The 22,732-nt window shown below is 48.3% G+C and overlaps 1 protein-coding gene across 1 annotated transcript; it reads left to right on the top strand.

Annotated features, from left to right (window-relative positions):
• The first annotated feature begins 314 nt into the window (after positions 1–314).
• LOC310661612 (proepiregulin-like) lies at positions 315–22,012 on the top strand. The gene is made up of 5 exons (XM_083408011.1): positions 315–573; positions 14,964–15,050; positions 15,981–16,104; positions 17,213–17,362; positions 21,534–22,012. The coding sequence occupies exons 1-5, from the start codon at positions 318–320 to the stop codon at positions 21,625–21,627; spliced, it is 711 nt and encodes a 236-aa protein (XP_083264137.1). The 5' UTR covers positions 315–317; the 3' UTR covers positions 21,628–22,012.
• Positions 22,013–22,732: the final 720 nt, after the last annotated feature.

The raw sequence follows: 22,732 nt of genomic DNA, 5'->3' as shown, positions 1-22,732 counted from the left end.
CTACATGGATATATTTGGTAGGGTTATTAATTCATATTTGTAAAGTCAAATTTCTGAGGTGGGATATTTCTGCAGAACGGGGGCGACTTCCGTCCAGCAAGATGTCCTGCGTCTGTATAAGAAGGTTTTTGCTTCCTTCTCGCGGCTCCCCGCGCGCCTAAGAACCTCCCTCTGGAAGCAAACGCGCCCAGCGCCGCGCGTAATTCTCTGTCCGCTGCGCCCTGGCAGGTGGCGAGAAAGACGCGGCAGGCAGGTAGGCGACGGAGGCTCCCCCACCTCCGGCCTCCGATTTCATCACCGGGGAAATTTCAGAGGCAATGAGCCTGGGGCCAGCTTCCGCTGCGCGTCCGCACCCACTGAGGAAAGGTATAAAAACCCGAGGGAACGCCTGCCGGGAAGAAAGGAGGCGAGGTCTCTCTTCGGACGGTCGCAGCAGCTCCGCGCCACCTGCCTGTACGACCCAGCCGCCCGCGCATCCTTCACCTTCCGACGGCAACCCGCTACGCACAGGCTCCAACAGGATGGCAAGCAGCTGCAGCTCCCAAACCGTCGAAGGAGCCCTTCTGCTTTTGGGTAAGTCTGTGCGCTCCCGACCTGCTTTGGCTCCAAAGCTGCGCCGTCCAGCAGAGAGAGAGGGAGAATGCGGGGTGGCGGCTCCTTCCTTCCCAAAGGGACGCGCCGTCGGAGGAGATCTGGCTCTGCCGTCGGGCCGTCTGGTTTTCTCCCAGTGGGAGCTCAGCCGGAGAGCTGCGCGTCTCTGCTGGCTTTCCGCTCTCCCGCTGCCTTTCTCGACGGCTTGCAGGAGGAAGCCCTCGCTTTTCCGCGTCGGGGTTTGACAGCTGGGGTGGGGTGAAAGCTGTCATTCCACAGGTGAAGCTTCCCGTCTCTCATCACGGCGAAAGAGCGCAGTGGAGGGCGGGCGGGATGGGAGTTGGGGAGAGAGAAAGACGTTTTTTGCTGATGAATTTCTACCCGCGGTCCTTTTTTCCCCTCCCATGGCTCACAAGTCCCGACAAAAGAAAATTGGCAAACTGTGTTGCTTCTTGGACCGGAATTATTGGGGTGTGCGTCTGACAGGTTGCATATCTTACAAATCCAAGAGTGGTTGGCTAAAGGAAAATGCAGATACTTTTCATTGGAAATCTGTCTGGCGGCTGTGAAAGCAGGATGAGCCCCCGGCCTGATCCTGCAAGGCTCATGTTTTAATTCTGTAGCAGGTAGCATGGGAAACTCACAGCTTGGCATGGGAGCCAACTCCTAGGGGCCAAGGCATAGCTGTCAACGTTTCCCCCTTTTTTAAGGGAAATTCCCTTATTCCGAATAGGATTCCTCGCAAGAAAAGGGAAAAGTTGACAGCTATGGGCCAAGGTCCCTTCACACACACCCCTAAAATATTTGAGGGAGTCCCTGCCCTTCCCAGGGACGCGGGTGGCGCTGTGGGTAAAAGCCTCAGCGCCTAGGGCTTGCCGATCGAAAGGTCGGCGGTTCGAATCCCCGCGGCGGGGTGCGCTCCCGTTGTTCGGTCCCAGCGCCTGCCAACCTAGCAGTTCGAAAGCACTCCCGGGTGCAAGTAGATAAATAGGGACCGTTTACTAGCGGGAAGGTAAACGGCGTTTCCGTGTGCGGCTCTGGCTCACCAGAGCAGCGATCTCACGCTGGCCACGTGACCCGGAAGTGTCTCCAGACAGCGCTGGCCCCCGGCCTAGAGTCTGTCAAGACTGGCCCGTACGGGCAGGGGTACCTTTACCTTTACTGCCCTTCCCCTCAGTTGATGGGCATTGCCATTCAAATGGTGTGTGTGTGTGTGCTGTGTCTTGTGAGCAATTATGTGGGATGGAGCTTACCTGGGCGCCTTGAATATTTTATTCAAGTTGGTATCCCTGCAGCCCCAACAGAATCCGCTGTAGGACTCCCCCCTCCCCCATGGGAATAAAGGGTGAGGTGGATGAGGACACAGTAGAATCTGACAGGTCAGAATTACAAGACAGAATTAACGCGGCCCTCAGTGCCTTTCTATTTGGCCCTTGAAACTCTCCCCAGGTCACACACACACACCCTCACTGGCCTCAGCTTCACACCTCCAAACATTTCTGCCTGACTGGAACATGTCCTTGAACTTTGGCGATGCCTCTAGCTCATCCGAACAGAGAGGATTGTGTGTGTGTGTCGAAGTTTGCCTACAATTCCCAAGGGGAAACTTACCATGATTGCTCAACTTGCTTTTGCCCGCCACTGGCGAGTGGCCCTCGGGAGATTGTTCTGAAGGGATTGCGGCCCTCCAGACAGAAAAAGGTCCCCCCCCCCGTGCTTTATCACGATGGCTGTTGTGTTATGGCGCAGCGACGTTCTCCTGCAGCTGCTCTTCGTTTCCATGGGGGGCTTTGAGGGGACCGTTTTCGAAGGCAGCCCCGCATACACTGTGTGGCAGGGATCCAACCTGGAGATGGCAGGTTGTGTCAGCCGCAGCTCAAAGTGGAAATATGCTTGGGCCGAAGAGCACCCACTAGCTGCAAACCTCATCCTTGAGTCGTGACACCATCCAAGGTGGGGCGGACACGGCTTAACTGGACAAACAACCCGCTCGCTAACAGTACTAAAGACTGTTAAGAGAAATCCCTAACACTCTAAACATGCTTACTCCAAAATCCCACTGTGTTCAACAAGACTAATCTCCCAAAGTGTGGACAGGGATTTCAGCCTGTTGCTAGAATATTCCTAGTGGGTCTGCCCCAGAAGTGAGGAAGAGGTAGCTGATTTAAAGAGGACGGCGGGAACAGAACCTTGCTGCCAGGCCGCCCAGGAGAGAGAAATCCAGGGTGCCAATTGATCAGGGGTCAAGTCACTTGATACTTACAGTTGGACAAAGGTGATATTCCTGTTCTTTGCTGCACAGCTTCTACTCTAAATATCTGACTTGCTGAGATCACACCGATTTCATAGGCTCGGTCATTCTGGTCCAAAGGTAGAAGAACTTTGGCTGCTTTTTCACGATTGCTGTGGTGTTAATCTTTGACAGCGGCGTTAATCTTTGTGAGCGGAAAGACACAGGTTAGCATGTTTAATTGGTTAGATTTAGTTACAGGTAGGTAGCCGTGTTGGTCTGCCGTAGTCGAAACAAAACAAAACAAATAAAATAAAATTAAAAAAATCCTTCCACTAGCACCTTAGAGACCAACTAAGTTAGTTATTGGTATGAGCTTTCACACTTTGGGGAAATGGGAGTTTATAGAGCGTTAAAACGTACTTTGAAAGCCATGCAGAAAACAGAAAACCCAAAAGTTCATTTGACAGCAACGTTTGGTCGGTTTGGTTTTTATTATGTATTTTGGTTTGTGTTTTCCCCTCGTATTTTTTATGCTGTGAACAGCCCTGAGATCTTCAGATGAAGGGCTGCATACGCATTTAATAGATAAAATAAGAAATAAAACAAAAACCGACTCCACAGATGTAGGGGAGAAAGGCTAAATAAGTATGCAAAAGAAAATCAGACTCAAGTACTAATATGCATACACACAGACAACTCCTGTTTTAGGGGCGAGCGAGATGCGCGCACATGTGCACCGTGAATGCAGGACCTGGAAATGACCCGGAAACAACATAAAGATGTCTCTGAAACATCACTACAAGGGCAGAACGATGGCTGGGAGTGGACAGAGGTGTCTGCAGGCTTTTTCAATGGGTTTCTGATTTCACGCAAGCATGCAATGACCCGGATCTCAACCCCCCGCGCAAACGCAGAGTTGCCTGTACATATGACCCAGTCTTAAATTACACCCAGCAAGTTGTAAGGCTGAACTGACTCCTGAACTTTATTATTCCGGTAATAAATAAAGCAAAGGGGGAGGGCAAAGGGGTGGGGGTTTGGAGTCCGCCTTATATATCTGAATTCTGCAATGCAATTCACGTTCTTTTCTCTGAAAGTTTGGTGTTGTGCTCTTGGGGAAGCTTGACAGAGTGTAGAAGATCGAATTCTCTCTCGGCTGAATGTTCATGCATTCCAATTCCCAGATCTGTCTATACTTGCAGGAACCACTGTATGGCCTACCTGTTTGGTGAAGCACTGATGCAAGTGAATTCCTACTTAATACATGCGATTCCTTGGTCGGTGCCCATTTATTCCAAAGGGGTGTGTGCAAGAGAACTTTCTGCCGGATCGTGCCCATAGTCCTTAGCTCTGATTAGCAATGTGCCTGTACTTATGAGGGATGGTGCAAGCCGGAAGGTGGGACTTCTCTGTAGTAAGGACCCATGGGAGATGCAGAAACTGCCTGTGCCCTTGGTTTCCAAACAGGTACCCCTGCCTTAGGGGGATTTCTCTAAGCGGGGACCAGTAAGGCACATTGTGAGCTTCTTATGGCGCAAGGCGGGTTTTCCATCACCGTGGCAAATGGCACTGATCCTCCCTCGCTCCCCTTTTCGCCATAGGGGTGAATGTCAACCATTACAGTGGTACCTCGGGTTAAGTACCGTATTTTTTGCTCTATAAGACTCACTTTCCCCCTCCTAAAAAGGGGAAATGTGTGTGCGTCTTATGGAGCGAATGCAGGCTGTGCAGCTATCCCAGAAGCCAGAACAGCAAGAGGGATCGCTGCTTTCACTGCGCAGCAATCCCTCTTGCTGTTCTGGCTTCTGAGATTCAGAATATTTTTTTCTTGTTTTCCTCCTCCAAAAACTAGGTGCGTCTTGTGGTCTGGTGCGTCTTATAGAGCGAAAAATACGGTACTTAATTCGTTCTGGAGGTCCGTTCTTAACCTGAAACTGTTCTTAACCTGAAGCACCACTTTAGCTAATGGGGCCTCCTGCTGCTGCCACGCCGCCGGAGCACAATTTCTGTTCTCATCCTGAAGCAAAGTTCTTAACCCGAGGTAATATTTCTGGGTTAGCGGAGTCTGTAACCTGAAGCTTATGTAACCTGAAGCGTCTGTAACCCGAGGTTCCACTGTATCTCATATGGGAGAAAAGGAAGCGATGCGCTCAGGGTTTCCATCGCGGCGTGGTTCAAACCTGCCTGCTCCCTGCCTTTTAATGTCCATCGATAACCAAGCCAGCCTCAGGAAGACCAAAATGTTAATAAGGATTGGGGAAATTTATAACTTACCTTAAAGACCATTGTAAACAGTGAAAACCGTGAGTAGGGTTGGAGTATCGCTTTAAGGGTGAATTCTGGGTGCAAGGGAGATGTAAAAGATTTGGACTATTATAAAAGATGCAGAAGGAAATGATACACAAAGGACCCACAAAGGGGAGGGTGGAAGTCCAGGAGACTCCTTGGAACCTTGTTTTAACGATTTATGTTTGATATCTCTCTGTAAAATTGCAATTTGAAAAACCCAATAAAGACATTAAAAATAAATAAATAACCGAGCCAGCCTCTCCTTGAATAGCCAGCTCTTGGCCGTGCTAGAATGCTGCAAACAAGCCGTGGCATGAAGGTTTTTCTGACATTTGCCGGGAGCACCTGCAAAGCTAACAGATTTATCATGCCCTGGGATTGCGCGGTCTGTCACTAGAGAAGCTCAGAGCCAATTTTGCAACCTGGCTGCAGTTCGGTGTCACCTCAGCCGGGGAAGTTGCGGTTCTGCTGGATGTTGTGGTGATGTGTCAGGAACAGACATTTCATAGGTAGGCCTACACCTCTTCCCTCTCTGGTTTTTTTTGGTTGTCGTTTTGTTTTTGGCAGGGGATTTGTTAATTGAGTTGTTTGGCGGCTCAGGTGTTGCCCAGAGTTGCATTGCCAGCCACCCTCTGCCTAGTGATTCTGAGCTTTTCTCAAGGAAACTCAGCCACTCGGTTGCGCCTCCTAATTACAGGGCAGGTGTTTCTTCATCTGCAAAGTCCATTTCAACAGGAGCTGCTCAGTTTCTGTTTTTTTTTTCTTTCCCTTTTTTGTTTTTTTAAATGCCTGGCCAGTTAATTCTCAGCCGCCTTGCGTTTCAGCCATTGCGCAGCAAATCTCTGAGCCGACACATGAAATATATACAGTGGTACCTCAGGTTAAGTACTTAATTCGTTCCGGAGGTCTGTACTTAACCTGAAACTGTTCTTAACCTGAAGCATCACTTTAGCTAATGGGGCCTCCTGCTGCTGCCACGCCGCCGCAGCACGATTTCTGTTCTTATCCTGAAGCAAAGTTCTTAACCTGAGGTAATATTTCCGGGTTAGTGGAGTCTGTAACCTGAAGCGTATGTAACCTGAAGCGTATGTAACCTGAGGTACCACTGTACAGGAAAGAGGGAAATACAAGGGTGTCCCCACTCAGCCATTAAACTTCCCGGGTGACCTCACTGGGCCAGTCAAGGCCTCTCAGCCTAACCTACCTCACAGGATTGTTGTGAAGAGAAAATGGGGAGAGGGAGAACCAAGTATGCCATCTCGAGCTCCCTGAAGGAAAGCCAGGATATAAACAAGTACTGTATTTTTTGCTCTATAAGACTCACTTTTTCCCTCCTAAAAAGTAAAGGGAAATGTGTGTGCGTCTTATGGAGCGAATGCAGGCTGCGCAGCTATCCCAGGAGCCAGAACAGCAAGAGGGATTGCTGCTTTCACTGCGCAGCGATCCCTCTTGCTGTTCTGGTTTCTGGGATTCAGAATATTTTTTTTCTTGTTTTCCTCCTCCAAAAACTAGGTGCATCTTATGTCTGGTGCGTCTTATGTCTGGTGCGTCTTATGTCTGGTGCGTCTTATAGAGCGGAAAATACGGTAAATAAATAAAATGTGGGCTGCCACGCTTGGTTATCATTCTCCTCATGCAACAAGCTCTCTTGGCAAAGAGTGGGTGAGCTTCTAGCCTATTAAATCCTATTTCCTGGCCTCTGTTGCCAAACAACTTCAGCTGCCATGCTTTTTCTTAACCCATTCAGAAGCTTCAGCCAAGGAGAGAAACGCGAGGGTCGCCAACCTTTGCAAACTAGAGAAACTCGCTAACACACCCCACAATCACGCACCACAGTCTATTCGATTGGTTATGAGAGAATGCTTTCTTCAAGCCTAAAACCTAAAGAAGTGGTGGGGATGTGGATCCAGTGTAAGTCCTCTGCGGGCACCTGTGTGCCCATGGGCACCACATTGGCCAACCCTGGACCAATTCTTTGCAAGTGTAAACATGACAGCGTCAGTTGTTGGGAGCCATAGCTGTCAACTTACAGATTTGAAAATAAGGGATCAGCAGCCAAAATAAGGGATTTTCAGAGCACAGGTATGTCAACTTCTGAGCCAAAGGCAGAAAGCCCAGCCAGAAGCCAAACGAAGCCTCAAGCGGTGGTTCCCACAGCGCAGCAACCTGGCAAAAGGGATGCAGCAAGGAAAACCACCGTCACCTCTCCGCTGGGAAGCGCTGAGCAAAGGCGAGGCCCCAGGTAACGCGGCCGGGCACAAGGCATGCAAGCTCCACCCCCCAGTCGTTCTTAGACTCCTTATTGGGTGAGCAACGCAGCCAAGCAACACAATTGGAGCCTCCCTTCTCCCTGGCCGGCAGGGAGGGAGGGAGAGGAGCTGCTTCCTTTGAAACCCGGGAAATTTAAGGGACATCATCAATAAGGGACAGCAGCGGGACACAGCGCTGGGATAAGGGACTTTCCCACCAAATAAGGGACGGTTGACAGCTATGTTGGGAGCAGAAAGGAAAGAAGGAGCAATGTACCCGCTTACGTCCTTTTCTAAGGCTATGTACACATTTGTGGGTTGAAATGCGGCAAGGTCCGTTTCCCCTGCGGTGCATCGTCACACCACAGAAGGCCACAGGTGTCTTCACCCAATGCACGTTCCCCTGCGTCAAACTCAAATTCAACAAGGCTGCCATGCGTGCAATGGCTCTCTGAAATGGCCACACCTCAGCTTCCATTTTCGAATTGGATGGAAATTGGTTTCGGCGTGGATATGCAATGAACAGCAGTATTTCTCAAGAAGTTATAGGCTACCTAAGGATCATGGCTAATGTCCTGCGTGCTCAGCCTCAAGCACCGTCTCCGTAGTTTGAAGAATGTCCTCTTTCAACAAGCCTTTTGGGTAGATAATCTTTCCCAGTCTGCACCCGTATTGGAACTGTTTTTCAGGTGTTTTTTTACTGTTTTATTGCTTCCTGAACTGGGCTGCTTTAGGAGGAGGGTAAGGATGTGGGTGGAACAAATAAATGGAACGATTATGTGATGGAGGCAACAGTTCGGCAGCCACTTGCTCCAGAGTAGTTTTACTGACATGGTTCAAATGTGTTTGAGTAAAATTTAAATTTACATTTACAAATATTGCTTGTGAGCATGTGTGTGCGCACACAAACATGAGTAAATAGTAATACGCAGTGCTTTTTTCTGGGGGTGCGCAGGGGTACTCATACCCCTAAGCATTTTGTGAATCTTTGTACTTTTGTCCATTTACTGCATTTATTTCCCCCAATTTGAACTATAAATTTTCTTGAGTCAAAATAGTGATTTTCTTGAGTCAAAATAGGAGGAGTGGTGAGTGCCCCCTTAGGGACTTCCCCCCAAAACGGTTTTATTTTTATTTTTCTGCAAGCTTTGGGGTTCCTCAAAGCATGCCAAGTCTTCCCTTATGCTTCTATCTGACTCTATTTGTCTACAGTTCCATTGGCACTCAATACATGAAACTCTCCAATTCACCTATCCCCACTGGTAGGTAATCAGGCTTGGTCATCACCCCTTGTAAACCTCCGAAAGGTTTTCTTATGATCAAGCAGTATATAAATGTTGTTAAAATGAAACCGGTCATGGATCCAACCCATTATGGGCTTCTGTGGTCACAATTACTGTTTGAAAACGTACCTGGTGCTTAGTCACAAGGGAACACTCTCTCACGCTGTCCAAAGAAAGTTGTGTATGGGAGGCTGTTAGCATAAGAGTCTCTGTTCTTTCATTAGCCTTGTGATACACTGCAGCCTTGTTTGCTGAGTATTTGAGCTGGTGTGTTGTCCGCAAACACCCCAACTTCTCAACCAACAAAAGCGATCAGAGAGCCATCATCTTCGTGCAACTTCATTGAGGGAAGGAAAAGTCATACACTGAGATTAAAACCTGACCCAGGTCCCTTAGAAGGAGGAACTTTTTGTGGCAGGTTAAGGAGGGAAATCTGGTTGAGATGAGCTCTCAAAAGCTATAATAATAATAATAATAATAATATTCCAACAAAATATTAAAATACTGTAATACATCAAACATTAAAAGCTTCCCTAAACAGGGCTGCCTTCAGATCTCTTCTAAAAGTCTGGTAGTTATTGTTCTCTTTGACATCTGGTGGGAGGGCGTTCCACAGGGCGGGTGCCACCACCGAGAAGGCCCTCTGCCTGGTTCCCTGTAACTTGGCTTCTCGCAGTGAGGGAACCGCCAGAAGACCCTCGGCGCTGGACCTCAGCATCCCAGCAGAACGATGGGGATGAAGACGCTCCTTCAGATATAAAGGAATAAAAAATGGAGAGATGAGGGCTGAACGAAAGGGACAGAGAAAGCAATGGGGTAAGATGCAGCAGACGAAGAGATAGAGTCCCAAGAAAAAGATTGGGGGGACTATGAACAAAGGCAACAGAGTGACATTGCACGCCAGGTCTAGATATTGTGAAAGCTCCAGTGCCTTTAAGACAGGGGGAGGGAACCAATGTTGCTGGACTCCCATAATCCCTGACTATTGGGGATGCTGGCTAGGGCTGATGGGAATTCAACAGTCCAACAACAAATGGAGAGCCATATGTTTCCCCATCTCTGATTTAAGAGTAGCGTAGAGAGGAGATTGCTTTCATCTAGCGATCCTGAAGAAAGCAGGCAGTGTGAATGGGATGAGGCCCAATCTCACACCATAGCTGTCAACCGTCCCTTATTTGGTGGGAAAGTCCCTTATCCCAGCGCCCTGTCCCACAGCTGATGTTCCTTAAATTTCCCAGGTTTCAAAGGAAGCAGCTCCTCTCCCTCCCTCCCTGCCGGCCAGGGAGGAGGGAGGCTCCAACTGTGTTGCTTGGCTGCGTTGCTCACCCAATAAGGAGTCTAAGAACGACTGGGGGGGGGTGGAGCGTGCATGCCTTGTGTCGATCAAATCAGCCGCATTGCCTGGGGACTCGCCTTTGCTCAGCGCTTCCCAGTGTAGAGGTGACGGTGGTTTTCCTTGCTGCATCCCCTTTGCCGGGTTGCTGTGCTGTGGGAACCACCGCTTGAGGCTTCGTTCGGCTGCTGGTTAACCAAAATCCCTTATTTTGGCTGCTGATCCCTTATTTTCGAGGCTGCTGGTCCCTTATTTTCAAATCTGTAAGTGGACAGCTATGTCTCACACTGGTTTGAACTAAGCCAGCCAGAACATTGGCCCTTTCGTGGCTTTGAGTGTCATTGGATCTTGACAAGAGTGGAAAATCCATCCCTTTTGAGGTGCATATTTTCCACCTGTGAGGAACCGGGCTTGCATTCTGGGGCAGGTCGGCAGGCGGCTTGCGACGCAGAGCAATGCTAACTTTCCTGTAAAGCAGGAATGTGCATTGCGCACTAACATTCCACCAGCCCGGCAATGACAATAACCATAGCATTCCATTAAGGCAATATGAAATAGGCAGCATCTCGCCTGTGAAGGAGAAGATAACAGTATTTGTTTAATGACCCGGGCAGCCGTATTAATGCAAACATCGCCCCACCTTCTTCGGTTCTTGGGCTAATCTGTTTGAGAGGCACTCAAAGAGCATATGAAACTCCCCAATGGGTATGGTAATTGATTAAAGGAACAGTTTTTTGCTTCTGCTCTGCAACGCACATAACTTTATGTGGGGAAGGAGTTGGCGATTAGGAAGATGGCTCTGTTATGGAGGCTACGGCAAAGTCTTGGAGTTGGGCGTTTTTATTTACTGCTTGCTTGCCTGGTTGCAATTGCCCAAGGAAGGAACTTGTCCTTCGAGCAGGATGAGGTTCAGTTTCTGTGGCCACATTCGCACCATGCTGTGCATTTAAGGCACTATGACACCACTTTAGGCCGTCATGGCTTCCCCCAAAGAATTCTGGGAGTTCTAGTTTGTCAAGGATGCTGAGAGTTGTTTTGTTGTTGTTGTTTAGTTGTTTAGTCGTGTCCGACTCTTCGTGACCCCATGGACCAGAGCACGCCAGGCATTCCTGTCTTCCACTGCCTCCCGCAGTTTGGTCAAAGGCCCCTATTCCCCTCTGAAAACTACAATTCCCAGAGTTCCCTATGGAGAGGAATTGATTGTTAAACTACTCTGAGAATTGTAGCAATGTGAGGGGAATAGGAACCCTTGAAATTTAAGCACTCTTAAATGTATGACTCCTTGGCCTGATTTCTCTCAGAAGCATTGTTGTTGTTGTTGTTTAGTCGTTTAGACGTGTCCGACTCTTCGTGACCCCATGGACCAGAGCACACCAGGCACTCCTGTCTTCCACTGTCAGAAGCATTATTAGGCCTCAATTCTTTCTTTCTTTCTTTCTTTCTTTCTTTCTTTCTTTCTTTCTTTCTTTCTTTCTTTCTTTTCTCTGAGGTACTACAAGGTGTGGTAATGGTGATACTCCAGCCACCTACCCTGAGGCAAATTATGAAAATGTATAGTTTTATCCTATGCATTAGAAGAGCAGATTAAGGCCGAAGAACAAATTTAAGCCCTGACGGCAAGAACCAGAATTTGTTTTCCCACCTCTGAACACCAGCCTAAAAAAACTTGCATTTTTTAAAAAAGAAACATATAAATTATTGTTTATTACAATTATTTATCATATTTGTTAGTTGCTTTTCTCACAGAGTAACCCAACGCTCGAGTGGGGAGGAAAAGTTCTTTATTTATCATTATTAATTAATTTATTATTTGGAAATTAGCATATGCTAATCTGCCCCAGGGGCCTGTCTTCCACATACGGTATCCAGCAGTGCCCTGGATTTCCCCTCTACCCTAAAACTTTTCCACCAGCACATCTGTCTGCAACACCAGCGTCCCTGAACGTCCCTTATGTCCCCTAAGGATTACTCCATGCTGCGCTCACTTGTGCCTGTAATGAATTGCCTCCCACACAAGCCACTGTTGGTATTGTGTGGTGTCTGTATCTCATTCAATTGCAGGGTGGCGGCTCGCATTGAGTCAGCAAAAAAGCATTCCAGCTGCTGAGTCACTGTTTCCAGCGATTACACGGATTCCCTCGGAAGATCCCTGTCCATTTAACAGCTGCCTCTGCTTCGCTTTTCAGCCTCCGTGTAATCTCCCTGCTACGTCTTGCATGGTTTTTGAACCATGCCAGCGTTGACTCACAGTTTAAAATAATAATTACTGTGCAGCTCATATAATCTTTAAGAATGCAAACAAAACTTTTCTTTCATAAAAGCAAATTGGCAGGTTTTCTTTCACATGGCTGAAGTATCCCATAGGACATCTATCTATCCATCTATCTATCTGTCTATCTATCTATCTATCTATCTATCTATCATCTATCTAGGTCCCTAGGTCCCTCGTACCTATGGGACCACCTCGCGGTATGCCCCATGGAGAGCCTCAAGGTCCATAAATAGCAACACCCTAGAGGTCCTGGGCCCTAAGGAAGTTAGATTAGCTTCAACCAGAGCCAGGGCCTTTTCAACACTGGCTCCGGCCTGGTGGAACGCTCTGCCTCATGAGACCAGGGCCCTGCAAGATCTGATTTCTTTCCGCAGGGCCTGTAAGACAGACTTGTTCCACCTGGCCTTTGGCTTGGAGCCAATTTGATTCCTTCCCCCTCCCCCTCTTTCTTTTTTCTTTTTCCTTTCTCCTCCTGTGATGAGGCTGCATTTTAATGTTTCAATATTTTAATGTTGTATTTTAATCTTGTTTTTAAGTTGTATTCATTCAATTTGTTTTTATTATTGCTTGTTAGCCGCCCTGAGCCCGGCCTTGGCTGGGGAGGGTGGGGTATAAATAAAAATTATTATTATTATTATTATTATTATTATTATTATTATTATTAATATCATCTATCCATCTATCCGTCCATCCACCATCTATATCTATCTATCTATCTATCTATCTATCTATCTATCTATCATCTATCTATCTATCCACCCATCCAGTTATCAATATGAATTATGTGAAAAAGAAGAAGTGTATTCCCACTTCTTGATTCGAATGATGGCGATCAAAAATATCCTGCTACACAAAGTCCCATTATATATAATCAGCATTAATGATGATACATGTCAAGTATGTTTTTCAATGGTGGGTCCCACTTTACGTGACAGGGAGACCCAAGCAACTATGCACTTGTGCAGCAAACAAGTGTGAGATGGAAATGCATGTTTGCAAGCCACTGGGGAGGTGTAACAGACACATGCCAGGTAATCCTGATGGCAGGGTGATAGCTCGGTAGTAGCACTTGCACCTTCCACACAGAAGGTCCCAGGCATCCTCGGGTTGGAAATGGTCCCCTGCCCATAGCTGTCAACCGTCCCTTATTTGGCGGGAAACTCCCTTATCCCAGTGCCGTTTCCCGCTGCTGTCCCGGATTGATTATGTCCCTTAAATTTCCCGGGGTTCAAAGGAAGCAGCTCCTCTCCCTCCCTGCCTGCCAGCCAGGGAGGAGGGAGGCTCCAGCTGTGTTGCTTGGCTGCGTTGCTCACCCAATAAGGAGTCTAAGAACTGGGGGGTGGAGCTTGCATGCCTTGTGCTGATCAAATCGGCCGCATTGCCTGGGGACTCTCCTTTGCTCAGCGCTTCCCAGCGGAGAGGTGACGGTGGTTTTCCTTGCTGCATCCCCTTTGCCGGTTTGCTGCGCTGTGGGAACCACCGCTTGAGGCTTTGTTTGGCTGCTGGTTGACTGAAATCCCTTATTTTCGAGGCTGCTGGTCCCTTAATTTCAAATCTGTAAGTTGACAGCTATGCCCCTGCCTAAAACGTTGGAGAGATGTTGTCAGTCAGTAGGGACGATAATGAACTAGATCAGGCATGTCCAAAGTCCATTTCGGGGGCCTAATCTGGCCTGCCAGTCGGTTTAATCCGGCGCCTCTGTCAGTTTATTTGCTGGGGTAAAATCCTAAAAAAAAACCTCAACAACTTCAACCCTAAAAAAAGTTAGCAACTTTGGTCGGCCCTTTGGTCAGCCCTCACGGGCCTTCTTCACTTCATCAAATCTGGCCCCCTTTGAAAAAAGTTTGAGAGCCAGTGTGGTATAGTGGTTAAGAGCGATAGACTCGTAATCTGGTGAACTGGGTTCGCGTCTCCGCTCCTCCACATGCAGCTGCTGGGTGACCTTGGGCCAGTCACACTTCTTTGAAATCTCTCAGCCCCACTCACCTCACAGAGTGTTTGTTGTGGGGGAGGAAGGGAAAGGAGAATGTTAGCCACTTTGAGACTCCTTTGGGTAGTGATAAAGCGGGATATCAAATCCAAACTCCTCCTCTTCTTCTTCTTCTTCTTCTTCTTCTTCTTCTTCTTCTTCTTCTTCTTCTTCTTCTTCTTCACCACCACTGAGCTAGATGGACCAATAGCTTTCTGGGTTCCTGAGTGCTGACTCAAAAAAGATGGAGCCGGCCCTACCATTAGGCTGAAACAGTCACCTCGGGCAGCTGATTGGGCAGCAAATAGCTACTTTTGAATTTAGTTTTATGCTATTTTTACTCTCATCTTTAAGCGCTTGTGGCATTTTAACTGGGCCAGCCTTGAGTATTATGCACCGTGGGTTGTGGAGAGCATTTGCCGTGCTGCCTCGGGCAGCAAAATGTTTTCAGATGGACTCGGAACGGGCTGGGGGATGTTTCTGTTTTGCACTTTCACTACACGCACGCCCTGCAAGCAACATAAGGAGTGAATCGGCTCTCAGTCAGGGTTGGATGTAGCGGTGGCATTTTAAAGGCAGGTTGAAGGAAGATCTAGTTATGCCACCTTTTTCAGCTGGAACATGATGGCATAAGCACTTGCAAGGTAAAATGATGGCTGTTGTTGTTGTTTTAATGCAGGGGGGAATTCAAGAAACCCCTCTCCTAGTGTCTTTGTTTCAACCCGACCCATTCTTTCTCTTCAGGCTTCCACCTATTTCAAGCCGTTCTTGGGACAACTGTGACACCGTTATGCGGGAGGAATGAAACAGGCAACTGCACGACAGTTCTGAGTGAGTTGGATTCTTTGACACTTAATGAAATATCAAACTTTTTCAGAATGCCTACCGGCTTCTGTCTCCACTGGGTTGGCTAAAATGAATGTTTGTAATAGGGACGTCCTATTCCATACCTTCCAACATTTTCCTGATGGAAATAGGAACGTCCTAGGGAAAGCGAGGGACGCGGGTGGCGCTGTGGTCTAATCCACAGAGCCTAGGGCTTGCCGATCAGAAGGTCAGCGGTTCGAATCCCCGCGACGGGGTGAGCTCCCATTGTTCAGTCCCTGCTGGCTCCCTCGGCCAATAAAGATGAGCACCGCAACCCCAGAGTCGGCCACGACTGGACCTAATGGTCAGGGGTCCCTTTACATTGACTGGAAAGGGATAGTGGGAAGCGGGTGGCTCTGTGGTCTAAACCACTGAGCCTAGTGCTTGCCGATCAGAAGGTTGCTGGTTCGAATCCCCGCAACAGGGTGAGCTCCCATTGCTCCATCCCTGCTCCTGCCAACCTAGCAGTTCGAAAGCACGTCAAAGTGCAAGTAGATAAATAGGTACCACTCCGGCAGAAAGGTAAACAGCGTTTCCGTGCGCTGCTCTGGTTCGCCAGAAGCGGCTTGGTCATGCTGGCCACCTGACCCGGAAGCTGTACGCCGGCTTCCTCGGCCAATAAAGCGAGTTGAGCGCCGCAACCCCAGAGTCGGCCACGACTGGACCTAATGGTCAGGGGTCCCTATATCTTTACCTTTTAAGGAAAAGTGGGAGATTCTGGAATCAAGTCAGGAACCGGGATGGCTTCTGTAAATCTGGGACTGTCCCTTGATAATAGAGACACTTGGAGGGTCTTTGCAAGGCAGATGTGCTACTAGTGACCCCCCTTTGTCAAATAAAATGACACCTTTCTTTCTTTCTTTCTTTCTTTCTTTCTTTCTTTCTTTCTGATAGTTCGAACAGTGCACAGTCCCCGTGTCGCTGAAGTTAAGACCACAGACTGCGGCTCTGACTTGAAAAACTACTGCATTAATGGGCACTGCAAGTACCTCGTGGCTTTGAGTACACCTTCGTGCACGTAAGTAGAATGCTGCAGGATAAGATAATAAATCAACACATGATTTTTGCATAGCGCTTGATTCAGAGCAGGGCTGAGAAAGCTGGTACTCTCCAGGTGGTGGCACTATAATTCCCATCATCCCTGACCGACTGGCCATGCTGGGAGTTGTAGTTCTGTGGTACCTGGAAAACACCATTGCCATTACAGTGGTACGTCAGGTTACAGACGCTTCAGGTTACAGATGCTTCAGGTTACAGACTCCGCTCACCCAGAAATAGTACCTCGGGTTAAGAACTTTGCTTCAGGATGAGAACAGAAATCGCGTGGCGGCAGTGGAAGGCCCCATTAGCTAAAGTGGTACCTCAGGTGGACCTCCAGAATGAATTAAGTTCTTAACCCGAGGTACCACTGTCTAAGAAAACAAGGCAAGTTCCAGCGAGTTCTGGCACCTCTCTTTCCAGAAAAATAGCACTGACCACAACGTCCCAGTTAGGACTACCGTTTCTTGCTAAACAAAACGCAACATGCTCTAAGGCATATCAGATTCCCTAACACCCTTTCACCCACAAACCAGCTTCAACTGGATTTGGCGCAAGCAGGTGTAAACATGCACCTGGGTGACAATTTAAGGAACCGGAGTTCCGGTGGAGCAACCAGGGTAGCGTCTTCTGTTCTGGGGCTTCTCCAGCTTGCAATCTGTGTTTGAGAACCCAAATACAGTGGTGCCCCGCAAGACAAATGCCTCGCAAGACGGAAAACCCGCTAGACAAAAGGGTTTTCCGTTTTGGAGGTGCTTCGCAGGACGAATTTCTCTATGGGCTTGCTTCGCAAGACGAAAATGCCTTGCGATTCCTGGGGGTTTTTTTCACTCCCCACCCCCTTTTTCTAAGGCACTAAGCTGCTAATAGCCTTTTAGCAGCTAATCCGCTAATCCCTTAAGCCTTTAATAGCCGCTAATAGCCGCTAAACCGCTAATAGCGCTAATCCGCTAATGGGCTTGCTTCGCAAGACGAAAAAACCGCTAGACGAAGAGACTCACGGAACGGATTCTTTTCGTCTTGCGAGGCACCACTGTACACAACAGGTCTGATATGGTCTCTCTCCTTCTCTTCCCTGCGCCCCACAGCTGTGAAGATGGTTATTATGGCGACCGGTGTGGTCATTCCACTTTGACAAGCCAGCAGCCCCTGAGCAATGAATACCTGGCGCTCACTATTCTTCTGGTTCTGTTTTTCGTCATCACCGCCGCAGTTGTTATCTACTACTTCTACAGATGGTAAGCCACCCTCTGCTTCGCCTGCTCTGTTTTTCTCGGTTGTAGGCATTCCGGAGCTGTGAGTACAAAAGTACTCGGAGCTAGGCTGTGTTGCAATTGCTAGGCCTTTGGGACATTTCGCAGGAGATCTTTCGAGGATACAATTGTGGCTGCGCTACCCATCATTCCTGACCATTGGCTGGGCTGGGGAGGGGCTGCTGAGAGTTGTGGTTCACAATACAGCGGTACCTCGGGTTACATATGCTTCAGGTTACATACGCTTCAGGTCACATACGCTCCACTAACCCAGAAATAGTACCTCGGGTTAAGAACTTTGCTTCAGGATGAGAACAGAAATCGTGCTCCAGCAGCACAGCAGCAGCAGGAGGCCCCATTAGCGAAAGTGGTGCTTCAGGTTAAGAACAGTTTCAGGTTAAGAACAGACCTCCGGAACGATTTAAGTACTTAACCCGAGGCACCACTGTACAGTGGTACCTCGCTTTTCAAATGTAATATGTTCCGTAAGACCGTTTGACTTCTGAAACATTCGAAAACCGAGGCACAAAAGGCGGTCTGCAAATAGAGGAAATTGGGAAAAACTACAGATACACGCAGTGGAAGCCATTCGACTTCTGAGGCACGTTTGAAAACAGAAGCATTTACTTCTGGATTTCCGGCATTCAAAAACCGAAACGTTCAGCAATAGAGACATCCGAAAACCCGAGGTACCACTGTATCAGGGGAACACTACGTTGGTAAACACCTAATAATAATAATAATAATAATAATAGTAATAATAATAATAATAATAATAATAATAATAATTTATTTATACCCCGCCGATCTGGCTGGGTTTCCCCAGCCACTCCGGGCGGCTTCCAACACAATATTAAAATACAGTAATGCATCAAACATTAAAAGCTTCCCTAAACAGGGCTGCCTTCAGATGTCGTCTAAAAGTCTGGTAGTTGTTGTTCTCTTTGACATCTGGTGGGAGGGCGTTCCACAGGGTGGGTGCCACTACTGAGAAGGCCCTCTGCCTAGTTCCCTGTAACTTGGCTTCTCGCAGTGAGGGAACCACCAGAAGGCCCTTGGAGATGGACCTCAGTGTTCGGGCAGAACAATGGGGGCAGAGACGCTCCTTCAGAAATACTGGACTGACACCATTTAGGGCTTTAAAGGTCAGCACCAACACTTTGAATTGTATATCTTTAATGTGAAGGCAGCAAACATGTATATTGTAATGGGCACACTTGTTAGGAGGGGCAGATGGGGCTGGGAAGGCAGCCCATCTAGGAGAAGGAAAACTCTGATCCTAAACCTCCACTGCCTTGTGGGATATCTTTGGGAAAAGGAGTAAACCCTAAACAATTCCAGAGAGGAGTCTCTAAAACCCTTGGATGGCGTCTTATACACCTCCTTCCAGCAACTCCTGCAGCCAAGCTGGTGCCAAACGTATTGCTCTGCTTTCCTTTGGAGCACATCAGTGAGGCTGAGAGGGGAGGTCTTGTTGTCTGGGCAGCCCAGGACCTCTAGACACACTGCCCAGGCTTACGCCTCGGGAAGATCACTTTGGTGCTGCTAACACAGCCGTTTGACTTCAGCCCCGGAGCCAGCATCTCTCAAGACAGACGGATGCCGACAACCCTTGTTCGGGAGCTGGGAGTTACAGTAGCTTTGTGTGGAGTGTATAAATCACGACAAACCTGGGTTCGTTGCTCTGTAATATGTGCCGTTACCCAGTGTGGTGTAGTGGTTAAGAGCAGTGGACTCGTAATCTGGTGAACCAGGTTCGCTTCCCCGCTCCTCCACATGCAGCTGCTGGGTGACCTTGGGCTAGTCACACTTCTCTGAAGTCTCTCAGCCCCACTCACCTCGCAGAGTGTTTGTTGTGGGGGAGGAAAGGAAAGGAGATTGTTGGTCGCTTTGAGACTCCTTAGGGTAGTGATAAAGCGGGTTATCAAATCCAAATTCTTCTTCTTCTTAGTGGGAAAACAACCGATAGGCATGTGCCCATCTCTGCCCTTTTGAAACATAACCAGCTGAGCACTTCAACTCATGTTTTCGTCTCAGTCCTGACAGTCAGTCCTGCCTCTTTAACAACAGCTCAACCTGCAGAAACTAAAGAGGCGAAACCTTTCCTGTTATGCAGATAAGATTATGGGGAAAAGTTCAGCTGCTCAGTCTCTGCATGTCAAGAGGCCCTTAAAGGCACTGGAGCAAAGTCGGTTTAAATAACAAGAGGGGGCGGGGAACCAATTACAAGTTGGCACTTCTGTACCTAGAGTTTCAACAGCACTCGGCCGTAGTAAAAATTCCCCTGAGGATGTTTATGACATTTCCTCCATTTGAATTCCCCACCCGATTTTGGGAGTCCAAATGATCTTATCTCGCAAGCTGAATGGGGCTCTTAGGTTTGTGGCTGCCCATTACTTAATAGATGACTTCTGGATTTTTTGTGTGGTGCGGGCTGCTGGTTTCTGGCACCTCTCTACTTTTGAAAGGTGCCATTAAGAAGAATGCGCATATATATATATATATATATAAACATTGCACCCAAGGAAACCTTGCACACTAGCAATGCAGAAGTGGGGAGCACTGGCAGGGGAAGGGGGTGCCGTAAGTGTGGCCCGCCCCAGGTGTCATCCCTGAGGAGGGGTGACATTGCTGCCCCCCTGGGACGCTCTTCCTGCTCCCATGGGTGGCTAGCCCCGCCCCCAGGTGCGCCACTCTGCCTTGGGTTGTTGTTTAGTCGTTTAGACCTGTCCGACTCTTCGTGACCCCATGGACCAGAGCACACCAGGCACTTCTGTCTTCCACTGCCTCCCGCAGTTTGGTCAAACACATGCTGGTAGCTTCGAGAACACTGTCCCACCATCTCGTCCTCTGTCGTCCCCTTGTGCCCTCCATCTTTCCCAACACCAGGGTCTTTTCCAGGGAGTCTTCTCTTCTCATGAGGTGGCCAAAGTATTGGAGCCTCAGCTTCACGATCTGTCCTTCCAGTGAGCACTCAGGGCTGACTTCCTTCAGAATGGATAGGTCTGATCTTCTTGCAGTCCATGGGACTCTCAAGAGTCTCCTCCAGCACCATAACTCAAAAGCATCGATTCTTCGGTGATCAGCCTTCTTGATGGTCCAGCTCTCACTTCCATACATCACTACTGGGAAATCTGCCTCGGGGGGAGCACACTAATCTACACTTCCTGCCACTTTCCCTCAGGAAAACCCTCTGTTTTCTGCTGGATTAGAACAAAGTCGATCAGTTTTTCGGAGGGTTGACGTTTGTTCCAATTCAGCAGTAAGCAGGTGGTTTTCCCTGGGGAAAGCAGTGGGGCAAACAAAATAACTCTCAACGCCATGCCTCAGAAGCGTGAGGCAAACAGAAAACCTCTCCAACCCTTCCTTTCTACGTACAGAACAAGCAGAAGTGTGGACAAGCCCGTGTTTGTATGTATCTGTGTTAAAAATAGCAGCAGATATTGCGTGCTCCAGTGTCTCCAAATTACCGTATTTTTTGCTCTATAAGACGCACCCGACCATAGGACGCACCTTGTTTTAGAGGGGGAGAACAAGAAAAAAAAATCTCTCCCTCTCTGCTCAGCGCCCCTTCAGCGAAGCGGCAGGAGAAACGGACCCCCTTCCATTTCTCCTCCCACTTCGCTGAAGGGGCGCTGCACAGCTCTCCCTCTCTGCTGAAGCTAGGAGAGTCTTGCTCTCCCGGCTTCAGCAAAAGGAACCCGAAGCCTTTGGAGCACAGCGTGAGGTCCCGCTGCGCTCCAAAGGCTTCAGGCAGCTATCCCTGAAGCCTGGAGAGCAAGAGGGGTCGGTGTGCATCAACCCCTCTTGCTCTCCAGGCTTCAGCGAAAGCAACGCGTAGCCTCCGGAGCGTGGAGGGAGCGCTCCCTCTGCGCTTCGGAGGCTTCGCATTGCTTTCGCTGAAGCCAAGGAGCCTGCATTCGCTCCATAGGACGCACACACATTTCCCCTTAATTTTTGGAGGGGAAAAGGTGCGTCCTATAGAGCGAAAAATACGGTAAGTCAGAAGGCCAGTAGACTGGGACACTGGGCAGATCCACCTTGAAGGAAGATGCTTTGGAAGAACAATAATTTCAGTGGACTTCATGGTGGAGCTGGTTGCCTGTAGTGTATTTTGACTTTCTAAAAATGCTCCTTTCCCTGTTAATCTCCGCAGGTACCAGAACAAAAGCAGGAGACTTGCTGCAAGCAGTAACTATAAAGAAGTTTCTACAGAGACTGAAAAAGACAATAAGCTGCTTCATGTCTGAAACCGGGGAATCCCAGAAGGCATTTATTTAATATTATTATTAAATATTTTATTAATAATATTTATGTTCCAAAGCAAAATTTCAAAATGATGCGGATCAAAATACACGCGCAGGTCAAAAACTCCGTTTTTTATATATATGAATAATGTTTTTATTGGTATTGTATTTTTTTATCTTATTTCTGTGCAATGTTTGATAATGTAACGCGACGATGTCTTGCGTTCCTTTGTGTGTAAATACTTATATATAATATATAAAAGAATGTAATCTTCTCACTGCTTGTATGTGACCCACTTTGGAAAGACATTATTTTTTTCATGTCTATCCTGTTCGCTTGAAGAAACTCTACACTCGTTTGAGGATTAAATCTTTCCATTCATCCTAACTGACTCGTGCCGTGGTTCTTACACTCTGGTTCAGGGAACTCTGGGCTTCTTTGAAAGCAGGCCTGGTTTTCTCAGCCAGTAATGGCAGAGAAGTTTCCTTAGAAGACATCTTGCTCCCTACGGCCAAGCTTCCTCTTCAATGCACAACTGCAAGAGGGAGGAGGAAGGCCCAGAGCTCGATGTTAGAGCATGCGTTTGCATTCCCAGGCGCATGATGCTTGCAGCCTGGTGAGGGGCCAGTCAGGAATAAGACTTGGGACATTGGTATAGGGCTGAGATAGGCCACGACTTATATTGCTTACTGATGTGTTTAGGCTTTGGCCAAGGCCCTGAGTATGTCTGACAGCTGGTTGAGAGCCAGTGTGGTGTAGTGGTTAAGAGTGATAGTCTTGTAATCTGGGGAACCGGGTTCGCGTCCCCGCTCCTCCACATGCAGCTGCTGGGTGACCTTGGGCTAGTCACACTTCTTTGTAGTCTCCCAGCTCCACTCACCTCACATTGCGTTTGTTATGGGGGAGGAAGGGAAAGGAGAATGTTAGCCGCTTTGAGACTCCTTAAAAGGTAAAGGGACCCCTGACTGTTAGGTCCAGTCGTGACCGACTCTGGGGTTGCGGCGCTCGCTTTATTGGCTGAGGGAGCCCGCGTACAACTTCCGGGTCATGTGGCCAGCATGACTGAGCCGCTTCTGGCAAACTAGAGCAGCGCACGGAAACGCCGTT

The sequence above is a fragment of the Podarcis tiliguerta genome, assembly GCF_965153285.1.
Source record: "Podarcis tiliguerta genome assembly, chromosome: 13".
Lineage (NCBI taxonomy): Eukaryota > Metazoa > Chordata > Lepidosauria > Squamata > Lacertidae > Podarcis > Podarcis tiliguerta.
Note: the sequence above shows the minus strand (reverse complement) of the source record. Positions and strands in the feature narration are given on the sequence as shown.

Coding starts and splice junctions, on each gene's coding strand:
- LOC310661612 (XM_083408011.1), top strand. CDS start 318: ATGAGCCTGGGGCCAGCTTCCGCTGCGCGTCCGCACCCACTGAGGAAA. Junction 574..14,963: donor AGGAGCCCTTCTGCTTTTGG/GTAAGTCTGTGC, acceptor CTTTCTCTTCAG/GCTTCCACCTATTTCAAGCC. Junction 15,051..15,980: donor CAACTGCACGACAGTTCTGA/GTGAGTTGGATT, acceptor TCTTTCTGATAG/TTCGAACAGTGCACAGTCCC.